The sequence below is a fragment of the Stegostoma tigrinum genome, chromosome 23, assembly GCF_030684315.1.
Source record: "Stegostoma tigrinum isolate sSteTig4 chromosome 23, sSteTig4.hap1, whole genome shotgun sequence".
In the NCBI taxonomy this organism is placed as follows: Eukaryota; Metazoa; Chordata; class Chondrichthyes; order Orectolobiformes; family Stegostomatidae; genus Stegostoma; species Stegostoma tigrinum.
The window spans coordinates 46517884-46531376 of record NC_081376.1 but is presented as its reverse complement, the minus strand read 5'-3'; the positions used below and the strand labels follow the sequence as shown (position 1 = coordinate 46531376).

Below are 13493 nucleotides of genomic sequence, written 5' to 3'. Positions count from 1 at the left end.
TTATTTAGAAGACATAATCTTAACTGTGGGACTGTAATAAATGCCCAGGGAAGGCCAAATATTCTTCACTTGTAATGAAGCAAAGCAGGTTATTCTTTTAAACTTCCCTCCCACCATCCCACTCTAATAATTAATTACAGAATTACATTGGTAAGTTGAAGCGAGTGCCGAGAGAGAGATTCTGAACGGGGGAAGCTGCATGAAGGAAAGTAAAGTAATGGTTCATGAAATTCAAATGTCCTGATTTCACAAAATAGCGCATTAACACCCTGCAAAAAGGTTCAAGGATTAGTGATTTAATAGTTGTCCTGTTGTCAGCTGAATGATTGTTGATAAAATGCACCCACTTCTCACAGTCGGATCTCTTTTCGTGTTTAGTGGCAGGATTAGTTGTAAATGGGTTTCTTGCGTCAGCATCTTTTGCCACACAAAGCATTCAGTACATTTTAAATCATTTCTAAGTTGCTACTTTGTGAATCATTTACTGGAACTGAGGAATCCTGCTGCAGACAAACATGTCCCTGTTCCATAGGTCACTCAAGTCTACTATAAGGAGTAAATACAATTGCATTATTGATAATCCATATTCTACATAATTGCGATACTTTCATGGCTTTCGTTTTCTTAAACTTTGCACCATCACTTTTACAGGGTTACACTGCTCAATGACTTGAGCTGTTGTTTTTAGAAAAAGAACGTCTTAAAACATGACTTAACACATGCCCCCTCCAAGGTATTCATTTTGGTTTATACAGATGTTTGATATAATACGCAGCATTACACAACACAATCACAGAAATCCTACCAGTAATTATTTTTTGGTGATTTCTTTTGTTAAGTAGCTTGCTAATGTTTCGCAAGGAGGCAGAAATGAACTCAGTTTGAGAGCGAATTTCCTTATGCTCCTCGTGAATGTAGTCTGAATTGACCACCAATTTAGATGAGCTAATGGGGGGGCAAAAAGACTTTGTGATCAGAATTTGATAATCATTTTATCAGGATAAAAGGCAGTTTCTGGATTGTTTTACAACTTTTAAACGCAATAACCAAGTCAATTTGTTAAGGATCTGAAATATGCAACACAATTACCTGTGGGGCTCTGAGTTGCTGAGGGAGTGGAAGTTGTGCTGGTAATGATGGTATCGTTGCAGCTTGTGCTTGTTGTGATGGTGCCACTAGAGGGTGGGGAAGGGGACGATGCTGGAGAGGGACTCTGCTGGTTTATGTGCTGTGCCACTGCAAACCCTAGAAAGCAGTTAAAGAAAAAGTTTCCTTTTACAAGCCAGGCCCTTTGAATAATTTCCAACCTGAACAATTCAAGGAATAAGATTCCTACATTCCCAGAAATCTTTACAATTGCTTCTGCTAATCATTAATGGAAGTGTTATCTAATCTTTTAGTCCGTGAGATCTAAGGCTTTGCAATTTAATTCCGAAAAACTGCCACTGTTTATGGAATTTCTTTCCATTGGAAATGATCTGAATACCAGAAAAGTAGCCTGCTTCAGTGAATCTTGTGTGATCTATGTTATTTGAATATTGTAACATATGTCGATGACTTAAGGAACCTCATAACCAGAACTTAGGCACATTTCCAACATGTCTCCATGTTAGACTTCACTGTATGCTGACGTGAAGAGTGGGTAAGAATTCAAGGACTAAGGCTGGTCCTTTACAGGGGTAGATGTATAAATTAGGATCATCATCTTGGTCTAGTTGATAGGTCATATAAATAAAGAATTCTTTGTCTGCATCATCTTCTTGCAACATCACCACAGATTTCTATCATGTCTCACTGCATAGAAAGTTAGACCATAAGATGTAGGAAGTAGGGCATTCATTAAGATCGCAACTGATCTGATAATCCTCAACTCTAATTTCCTGCTTCTCCCAAGGAACCCTCAATTCACTTACTGATTAAAAGTCTGTCGATCTCAGCTTTAAATTTGATATACTTAATGACCCAGTCTCTACAGCCCTGTGCAGTAAAGAATTCTACAGATTGACTCTACTCAGCAGAAATTCCTCTTCATCTGTTTTAAGCATGCAACTCCCTTATTCTGAGATTATGCCCTCGGGTCCTAGATTCTCCCAACAGGAGAAGCAACCTCTACCCTGCAAGCTCTGTAAGAATCTTACATCTTTCAACAAGATCTCCCCTCATGTTGGACAAGAAGCTTCACCTTCAAACATTTTTTAAGCATGTACAGAATTCAAAATGTAAATGAGAATTTCCAAACATTGAAAGTGACAAGAGTTTTGAGTCAGCTTTTTGGACTAGAGCAGCCTTAACCTATTTGGGCCCAACCTGCAGGTGATGACCTTAACAGAGATCTTATCAAGAAATTAAAATACGTTAAAATAGTACTGAGACATCAAAAACTGTTCACTGAAGGAGGCGGCAATGTCACGATAGACTAAAAAGTTTCTAATTTAATCCAAAACTGATGACTTCATAACCGAATGTGGCAAATCTAGATTTGAAAACAAGCTGGCCTATGCATGAACAAATGCTAGACTATTTATTGCAGACTCAAAGTTTTAAATAACAAGTGCAACAATTATGTACAAATATCAGTCATCCACGGAGATAAAACAAAGTTGCTGAATGCAGTTCTTTCAAAAATTACTTCACATGTTCATTTTGGACAGCAAATGTCCTGGGTAAGAGGGACAAGAACTCTGCGTATGAAAGGCGAGCCTTTCTTCTAAAATACAATTATTATATCCACACTAAATAACTGAACATTCACACACACCAAGATATGCGTAGGTCAGCTCAGCTTTAAAGAATTATTTCAGTAGAATCCTTTATACACAGTTGTCATAAATATGTAAAAAGGTCATAGAACTGAAATGTCAGCTCTATAACTCTCCAGGTATGGTCAGATCTGCTTAGTAATTCCAGCTTTTTTGGATTTTTTTGCAGATTTTCAGCATCCACAGTATTTGATTTCTGTTATCTTGGACACTATGGAGATTGAGATAGCTCTGTGGCCTACAATTCCCCTCATGAGAAGCATGGCATGAAAGTATAATTGGATCTGGAAACCAATAATGCCCTGCAGAAAGCCACAAATGGACAGGGCAGCAAGGTTAAGTAGGAGATGGAAAGAAAAACAGACGTGAAGAGACACCAGACTATAGCTTTACCTGTTAAGGTAGCAGCATGAGCTGCAAGACAAGCATGGTAGGCTGTAACCCAGCCCAAGATAGCTTTCAAACTCTATTGGTATTTCTGAAACGCAATTTACGATCAACCTGATCCCCTTCATCCAAGAATTTCAGTGGAAGGAAATGGGTTTAGATCATAAGTAGAATCCTACAATCCGAGGTCACATATGTCCACAGAAAAGATAGACTGCTGTTTCGACCCCAACATTGAAAGTTGTTTTGGATATATTTAGGTAATGCCTTTTTTTCCCAGTTGGGTCACTCTGAAGTCCTGATGACACGTCAACTTATGAATTTGGCTTAAGAAGCTTGCTATAACAGTCTTACTCTTATTCCAAAAATATTTGAAAAATATAATTCTCTACCAGTCATAAAATGCGAGTTCTTTCCCAACAGACTAACTTTCTTGGACTTTGGATTAAATTGGAACATGAAGTATCTCTCAGTCTTCCAGACACCCTTTTTTGGGTTCCTGGAACTCTACACAATCCAACAAGTTAGCATTTCTAATCTGCCCCAGTTCTCTCACTCCACTTTGATGGGGCACTTGGGTCCCATTCTATGTTATGAGAGCACATGATTTAAAAGTTATGCAGGGTGTGAACATCTTAAAAGAACATGTGCTCTCTTTCTTCCCACCCATGAATGAGAGGGTGTTATTTGTCTAAGATGGCTTGAAAAGTGAAGGAACAGAAACAATTGTGCCTCAGGAGTGAATGACAGAAGTCGCAAACACCATTCAAAACTGCAGTACTTTTGAGAATGACGACTGTAGTTTACAATTCTGCAGATATAAGATATAGAAATTAGTGCACGAGGAGGAGCAAGCAAGACTAAACAATTTTGAGCAATATTCATTCTGCTGTTAACCAACAAGTGATGCAGAATGGATTAAATGATTTACTTGAGCAGATGTGAGTCCAATCTTAAAAAAATCAGTTTAATCTAATCTAGACAGAAGTAATATGTTCGACTGCAATGTTTTCATGTTCTGTTTCAAGCTGCAGTCTACCTGAGGAAAGCTCCTGTGCTTGTTAAGTACATTACAGCTGGTCAAGACAAGCAGTCAAAAAATTGTAGAAGTTGGTAACTTGAAACAAAACCAGGAAATGTTAAAACATCTAAAGTTCAGCCATCATTTGGACACTGAAGCAGGAATAGAAAAGTTGACATCTGGAGATCATAAAGGGGAGTCTGGATCCAAGGATATTGCCTTGTTTCTTTTCTTTCCAAAAATTCTGACTCTCCTGCTGCCCCTCTCAAGCACCTTCTATTTTAAAATTGGGCCCGGTGAATTGAAGAATACTTCAATATACTTGAATTTATTCAAATCTATTGCAGTATACGCAAAACCCACATAAACACCTTCCCCTGCAACCGCAGGAAATGCTACACTTGCCCCCACACCTCCTCCCTCACCCCTATCCCAGGCCCCAAGATGACTTTCCACATTAAGCAGAGGTTCACCTGCACATCTGCCAATGTGGTATACTGCATCCACTGTACCCGGTGTGGCTTCCTCTACATTGGGGAAACCAAGCAGAGGCTGGGGGACCGCTTTGCAGAACACCTCCGCTCGGTTCGCAATAAACAACTGCACCTCCCAGTCGCAAACCATTTCCACTCCCCCTCCCATTCTTTAGATGACATGTCCATCATGGGCCTCCTGCAGTGCCACAATGATGCCACCCGAAGGTTGCAGGAACAGCAACTCATATTATGCTTGGGAACCCTGCAGCCCAATGGTATCAATGTGGACTTCACCAGCTTCAAAATCTCCCCTTCTCCCACCGCATCCCTAAACCAGCCCAGTTCGTCCCCTCCCCCCACTGCACCACACAACCAGCCCAGCTCTTCCCCTCCACCCACTGCATCCCAAAGCCAGTCTAGCCTGTCTCTGCCTCCCTAACCTGTTCTTCCTCTCACCCCAAGCCACACCTCCATCTCCTACCTACTAACCTCATCCCAGCTCCTTGACCTGACCGTCTTCCCTGGACTGACCTATCCCCTCCCTACCTCCCCACCTATCTTCTTTTCTCTCCATCTTCGGTCTGCCTCCCCCTCTCTCCTTATTTATTCTAGAACCCTCTCCCCATCCCCCACTCTGATGAAGGGTTTAGGCCCGAAACGTCAGCTTTTGTGCTCCTGAGATGCTGCTGGGCCTGCTGTGTTCATCCAGCCTCTCATTTCATTATCATAAATACTGTCATCCTAGTTACAATAATGAATAATGACCAATAGCAATATAGAAATTGTTAAAATTAAATTAGTTCCAACCAAGTGCAGCCACAGAGCAATTAGAAGTAATTTGTGTAAAGCACGACTATAGGTCCCAACTGCCAAGATGAATGGAAACTGCTGAACCATCAGCAAAAAATCATTAATGCTAATTCTTGCTGTACTATCAGGGGACTAGTGAAAGTACATCAATAAATTTATTAAAAGTCTGCCTCATTCCACCACTTTGTTACATAGCTGTTAGAAGTGATATCATTAATGGGAGTAGGAGAATTAACCTTGTTCAAACCATTAATTAGTTTTAGCGGTACATTTCCAATAGAGACAATGTTAATAAAGTGAACATGTTTAAGGTTTCATTACAGCTGCTTTGTAGCTCATAAACGGTAGGCACTAATTTTGTTGTTTACAAGATGCTATTAACACATACAAGTACTTACGGAGCAAATGTATGGATTCGAAAAACAGTAGGTAAAAGGGACCAGTAGCAGGAGGGTAACAAGGGAATGAATTGCATTTCTGATAAAATGCCAAAGGCAATTTGGAGGTACTGTATCAGTGACTCGTTGAATTGTGCTCTCATGTTTACAAAAGAGCTGTCAGCAGCAGTGCTGTTTTGATTTCTGCAACTTGGAATAACAAATATAGATTTGTACTTTCAATGATGAAACACCAAACACTACTCATTATTGTATGGATTTTAACACAGATAGTTCTATGTGTCACCCTGTCTCAATGTAACGGCATCAGATTGTGAAACATTGACACCTGAATCAATGCTCATACGCTTGTTTCCAAAACCTACAGCTTCAGGGTTATAATCAGTGTATTTAATTTTTCAGCTGTGTCTTGTTTGTGTCACGTTGGCTCTGCCGTCAGCAGAGCATTCATCTTCTCCTTTCCACAGCTAATATTTTCAACTATTTAACGTTCCAGTCTCTCCTTTACCACCATTATCATTGTGCCTGGGCAAAAAAACACTCAAAGGCAATCTGTTCCATTTCCTTCTCCTCTCAATCTCTGCGTACAGTATATAAAAAAAAAAGCACTTTCCAAGTCCTTTCAGTCCTGAAAAGGTCATACTGGACTCAAATTTTAACTGTGCTTCTTTCTCCACAGATGCTGCCAAATCTACTTACGTTCTCTAGCACTTGTTTCTATTGTTGGCCAGGAGTTTGGGAGCAAATTTACATTAGGGGGCAGGTTTAAAATAATCCCAAACTGTAGTGTGATAATTTGGTGTCACTGCTGCTGACTAGATTGTGTGGCATGAATGACTGCTGAAACAAACGCAAGACTTTTCATCAGGGGTTATACATTTGTCAAGTAGAATCTGCAGCAACACTTCCAGTTCTGATAAAAGACCATTGGGCTTGAAACGTTAACTTTGCTTTCTCTCCACAACTGCTAACAGACCTATTGAGTTTCTCCAACTGTTTTTGCTGCAGCAGCACTGGTTTAGTAACAGTTACATTGAAGTTACCCAACAGTTCCTAGTCTCTAGGCCAGAGAATGAATAAGAGTGGAGGAAGGCTCTCGTACTGCAACACGGGACAGATTGCTACTCAACCCAACCTCAACTCACAGGATATTCAAATCCATGCAATTACTAATCACGATCGCTGCAAATTCCACTCCATGAACTTGCTCCCTAAATTCTATTCAGCTGGCTCTATCTCTATCTCTCTGTCCACTCCCGATATCTCAGGCTTATCTCACTAACCACGTAAACATACTGTCCCAGTGCATAACAGCCAGGAATGGCAACTGCTCTGCCCAGGACCATAAGAAACTACAGAAAAGTTGTGTGCAGAGCCCAGAACATCACAGAAGTCAACCTCCACGGACTCCATTTACACTTCTTGTTGCCATGAAACGACAACCAACATGAACGATCCCTCCCACCCCAGTAATGCTCTCTTACAAGGTCTTCTGTCAGGCAGAGGATATAGAAGTTCAAACACACACACCAACAGGTTCAAGGACAGCTTCTTCCCTGCAATTAGGCAGCAGCTGAATGGACTCTAACTTCAAATAATGTTGATCTGGGTAATCCCAAAACCAGCCCAGCTCATCCCTGCCTCCCTAACCTGTTCTTCCTCTCACCTATCCCCTCCTCCCACCTCAGCCACACCCCCATTTCCAACCTACTAACCTCATCCCGCTCCCTTGGCCTGTCCATCCTCGCCAGACTGAACAATCCCCTCCCTACCTCCCCACCTACACTCACCTCTACTGGCTCCATCCCCACCTCTTTAACTTGTCTGTCTCCTCTCCAACTATCTTCTCCTCTATCCATCTTCTATCCACCTCCCCCTCTCTCCCTATTTATTTCAGAACCGTCTCCCCCTCCCCCTTTTCTGATCAAATGTCTAGGCCCGAAACGTCAGTTTTTGTGCTCCTAAGATGCTGCTTGGCCTGCTGTGTTCATCCAGCTCCACACTTTGTTATCCTTCATCTGGCTAATGTTGACCTTGCTTTGCGTACCTCCTGTGCAGTTGTAACCTGTGTGTCTTGCTCTGTCTAAGCACCCTATAATCTGTATGTCCTTGTTTGCTATGATCTGCTAGTATTACTTGCAAAACAGAATTTTTCACTGTACTTAGGCACATGTAACTACAATAAATCAAATCAAATCGTTGGTTTCTTCAAACTTATCCTTTGATTGCTGTCCAATATTTGTTTCTTCTTGGCTTGGGTCATTTCATAAGCTAAAAGGTATCACAGAACTTAAATGTCGCATCACATATCTACCTTTTCTCTGGTCAACATCTTGACTCAAATGCAATACTCAATTTAACTGGAGTACTGTAACTGGTGATTTGTGATAAAAACAGCAGCTAAGAACTAAAATGACTAATTACAAAGGTTGTTATTTGGGTACAAGCAAAAACTATAGTGATTTATGCCATGAGAATGAAGCAGCGCGGGGAATGCTGCAGAAACAAAAACAAAAAGAACTGCAGATGCTGTAAATCAGGAACAAAAACAGAAATTGCCAGGGAAGCTCAGCAGATCTGGCACCACGTGTGGACAGAAATCAGAGTTAGTGTTTCGGGTATGGTGGCCCTTCCTCTGAATTCAGTTCTGAAGGGTCACTGGGCCAGAAACATTAACTGTGATTTCTCTCCAAAGTATACGGTAGATCTAGCAACAACTGTGGGGATGGAAACAGAGTTAATGCTCTGAAGAGTCATGCTGGACCTGGAAAATTTACTTGATTTCTCCTTCTACAGATGCTGTAAGTACTGCTGAAATTTTCCAATGCATTCTGTTTTTATTTCGGATTTCCAGTATGAGCAATATTTTCTTGTTCTTTACTTAAAGGAATGCTTTTCTTCTAAGTTTAAAAAGACGGAGAGCACAGATTTTATGACAAATTTAACGCTTTTCTTTCACAAAATGGAATCTCCCTTTTTCCTTGTCAAAATGTATCAAAGATATTTAGGAAGTAATAAAGTAGTTATACATAAACATCAGAAGACTTCCTCCACTTGTAAATGTCACTGCCACCTTTCCTGTTCAACTGGTCTTTAAAAACTGTCTCAGCTGTTTTGAAGGACAGAAAAATATGTTAGAACATTGGTTAAAAGAATTACACACTCAGTGTTCCTGGTGTTCTGTTGCAACGTAATCGACCTTACAATGCAGACAAGGGAAATTCCACAGCATTATATTTTCCTCAGATAGATGTAGTAGCATCAGCAATTTACTATTCTGTTTACTAAGGAAAAAAAAGGGGGAATTTGATGATGCAGTAGTAGGTTAAAGTCAAACAGTAGAGCAAATGGACAACGGAGAGAGCTGAATGAGCCAAGTATATTGATTTACCACCATTAACAAAAAGATCTGGAATGCTGACGAGGGCCCTTTTTACACAAAAGGTTGGCAGGATTCGGAACACTCTGCCTGAAAGGTGGTGGACGCAGATGCCATAAATAACTTTTAAAAAGGCAATTAGTCAGACATGTAGGAGCGAGGAATTTGGGGTTACGTACAAAAAGTGAGCATGGAACCTAGGCGCAACTACTGTTTCAAATAGCCAGCATATATATGTATGGGTCAAATGGCTTCCACACATGGTGTACATTTCTACAAGTCTTGGGCAGTGACTCTTGTTGGTTCTGCTGTTCATAACCGAGATGCTAATTATTGCATTTCTGACAGCACCCAAGCTGAGATTCACTAGCTCAGAACAAATTACAGACTTACCTGAACAAGTGTAACTTGGTTATCTAATGTTAGCTCAAAGGTTTTATGAAAGCATGAATGTTGAGTTAGGTTACTGGTTATCTGAATTTTCTGCTTGCTTTCAGAATCAATTGTACTTGTTATCAATGATGTAGCAAACAGAGTTTGTAACAAATGAAAAAAAAATCTAATACCTGAGAAGTTAGTGGCCAAGGACAAGGATTACTTTTCATGTTGTTTCGGTGAAGGAAGCCATGCCTTCAGTCCAGTTTGGTAGCTTCTGAAATAGGTGATTCCATGATCTGCAGAATTTGCCACATGCAGATTAGGTGGTGCTTGTAGGCTTGGGTGGATGAGTGGAATCAGGTTCATGAAGTTTCTCCAGCACTTCCAATTTTAAATCTGAATGTATCTGAAGTCTCTTGGTGCATTCTATGCCTTTACAAGTGACGGCTCCCCATTTTGGTTAGTCATTGGTAAGTGACTTTTGTTTTTTCATTCACTTGTGGGATATGGACGTTGCTCGCTGGGCCAGCATTCATTGCCCATCCCTACTTGCTCTTGGGAAAGTGATGAGCTGCCTTCTTGAACTGCTACAGTCCATGTGCTGTGGGTTGATACAAAACGCCCTCAAGGAGGGAATTCCAGCATTTTGACCCAGTCACAGTAAGGAACAATGATATATTTCTAAGTCAGGATGCTGAGTGGCTTGGAGAGGAACTTGCAGATGGTATCAGAGAACTGCAGATGCTGGAGAATACCAAGATAATAAAATGAGAGGCTGGATGAACACAGCAGGCCAAGCAGCATCTCAGGAGCACAAAAGCTGACGTTTCAGGCCTAGACCCTTCATCAGAGAGGGGGATGGGGAGAAGGAACTGGAATAAATAGGGAGAGAGGGGGAGGCGGACCGAAGATGGAGAGAAAAGAAGATAGGTGGAGAGAGTGTAGGTGGGGAGGTAGGGAGGGGATAGGTCAGTCCAGGGAAGACGGACAGGTCAAGGAGGTGGGATGAGGTTAGTAGGTAGATGGGGGTGCGGCTTGGGGTGGGAGGAAGGGATGGGTGAGAGGAAGAACAGGTTAGGGAGGCAGAGACAGGTTGGACTGGTTTTGGGATGCAGTGGGGGAGGGGGGGGGGGGGAAGAAGAGCTGGGCTGGTTGTGTGGTGCAGTGGGGGGAGGGGACGAACTGGGCTGGTTTAGGGATGCAGTTGGGGAAGGGGAGATTTTGAAACTGGTGAAGTCCACGTTGATACCATTAGGCTGCAGGGTTCCCAGGCGGAATATGAGTTGCTGTTCCTGCAACCTTCGGGTGGCATCGTTGTGGCACTGCAGGAGGCCCATGATGGACATGTCGTCTAAAGGATGGGAGGGGGAGTGGAAATGGTTTGCGACTGGGAGGTGCAGTTGTTTGTTGCGAACTGAGCGGAGGTGTTCTGCAAAAGCGGTCTCCAAGCCTCCGCTTGGTTTCCCCAATGTAGAGGAAGCTACACCGGGTACAGTGGATGCAGTATACAACATTGGCAGATGTGCAGGTGAACCTCTGCTTAATGTGGAATGTCATCTTGGGGCCTGGGATAGGGGTGAGGGAGGTGGTGTGGTGGCAAGTGTAGCATTTCCTGCGGTTGCCGGGGAAGGTGCCGGGTGTGGTGGGGTTGGAGGGCAGTGTGGAGTGAACAAGGGAGTCACGGAGAGAGTGGTCTCTCCGGAAAGCAGACAGGGGTGGGGATGGAAAAATGTCTTGGGTGGTGGGGTCGGATTGTAAATGGCGGAAGTGTCGGAGGATGATGCGTTGTATCCGGAGGGTGGTAGGGTGGTGTGTGAGAACGAGGGGGATCCTTTTTGGGCGGTTATGGCGGGGGCGGGGTGTGAGGGATGTGTTGCGGGAAATACGGGAGACGCGGTCAAGGGCGTTCTCGATCACTGTGGGGGGAAAGTTGCGGTCCTGGAAGAACTTGGACATCTGGGATGTGCGGGAGTGGAATGTCTTATCGTGGGAGCAGATGCAGTGGAGGCGGAGGAATTGGGAATAGGGGATGGAATTTTTGCAGGAGGGTGGGTGGGAGGAGGTGTATTCTAGGTACTGTGGGAGTCGGTGGGCTTGAAATGGACATCAGTTACAAGCTGGTTGCCTGAGATGGAGACTGAGAGGTCCAGGAAGGTGAGGGATGTGCTGGAGATGGCCCAGGTGAACTGAAGGTTGGGGTGGAAGGTGTTGGTGAAGCGGATGAACTGTTCGAGCTCCTCTGGGGAGCAAGAGGCGGCGCCGATACAGTCATCAATGTACTGGAGGAAGAGGTGGGGTTTGGGGCCTGTGTAGGTGCGGAAGAGGGACTGTTCCATGTAACCTACAAAGAGGCAGGCATAACTGGGGCCCATGCGGGTGCCCATGGCCACCCCCTTAGTCTGTAGGAAGTGGGAGGAGTCAAAAGAGAAGTTGTTGAGTGTGAGGACGAGTTCAGCTGGGCGGATGAGGGTGTCGGTGGAGGGGGACTGGTCGGGCCTGCGGGACAGGAAGAAGCGGAGGGCCTTGAGGCCATCTGCATGTGGAATGCAGGTGTATAGGGACTGGACGTCCATGGTGAAGATGAGGTGTTGGGGGCCAGGGAATTGGAAGTCCTGGAGGAGGTGGAGGGCGTGGGTGGTGTCACGGACGTAGGTGGGGAGTTCCTGGACCAAAGGGGAGAAAATGGAGTCCAGATAGGTGGAGATGAGTTCGGTGGGGCAGGAGCAGGCTGAGACGATGGATCGACCAGGGCAGGTAGGTTTGTGGATTTTGGGAAGGAGATAGAAATGGGCCGTGCGGGGTTGGGGAACAATGAGGTTGGAGGCTGTGGGTGGGAGGTCCCCTGAGGTGATGAGGTCATGAATGGTGTTGGAGATGATGGTTTGGTGCTCGGGTGTGGGGTCATGATCGAGGGGACGGTAGGAGGTGGTGTCGGAGAGTTGGCGTCTGGCCTCGGCGATGTAGAGGTCAGTGCGCCATACTACCACTGCGCCACCCTTGTCTGCGGGTTTGATGGTGAGGTTGGGGTTGGAGCAGAGGGAGCGGAGGGCTGCCCGTTCTGCGGGTGAGAGGTTGGAGTGGGTGAGAGGGGTGGAGAGGTTGAGGCGGTTAATGTCTCGACGGCAGTTGGAGATGACGAGGTCGCGGGAGGGTAGGAGGCCTGGGGGTGGTGTCCAGGAGGAGGGCTTGTGTTGGAAGCGGGTGAAGGGTTAGGTTCCCGGTTGAAGAAGTAGGCATGGAGGCGAAGATGGCGGAAAAACTGCTCTATGTGCAACCGAGAAGCAGAACACCTCCGCTCAGTTCGCAATAAACAACTGCACCTCCCAGTCGCAAACCATTTCCACTCCCCCTCCCATTCTTTAGATGACATGTCCATCATGGGCCTCCTGCAGTGCCACAATGATGCCACCCGAAGGTTGCAGGAACAGCAACTCATATTCCGCCTGGGAACCCTGCAGCCTAATGGTATCAACGTGGACTTCACCAGTTTCAAAATCTCCCCTTCCCCAACTGCATCCCTAAACCAGCCCAGTTCGTCCCCTCCCCCCACTGCACCACACAACCAACCCAGCTCTTCCCCCCCACCCACTGCATCCCAAAACCAGTCCAACCTGTCTCTGCCTCCCTAACCGGTTCTTCCTCTCACCCATCCCTTCCTCCCACCCCAAGCCGCACCCCCATCTACTTACTAACCTCATCCCACCTCCTTGACCTGTCCGTCTTCCCTGGACTGACCTATCCCCTCCCTACCTCCCCACCTATACTCTCTCCACCTATCTTCTTTACTCTCCAACTTCGGTCCGCCTCCCCCTCTCTCCCTATTTATTCCAGTTCCCTCTCCCCATCCCCCTCTCTGATGAAGGGTCGAGGCCCGAAACGTCAGCT

The 13493-nt window shown here is 44.5% G+C and overlaps 1 protein-coding gene across 4 annotated transcripts in view; it reads right to left on the bottom strand.

Annotated features, from left to right (window-relative positions):
* clec16a (C-type lectin domain containing 16A) overlaps window positions 1-13493 on the bottom strand; it is a 247517-nt gene that overhangs the window by 24867 nt on the left and 209157 nt on the right. For all 4 annotated transcript variants that reach the window (XM_048552334.2, XM_059654137.1, XM_059654139.1 and 1 more), the window contains one exon: window positions 1090-1245. In XM_048552334.2, the coding sequence (XP_048408291.2) occupies window positions 1090-1245 (156 nt within the window). The remainder of the gene's footprint in view (window positions 1-1089; window positions 1246-13493) is intronic.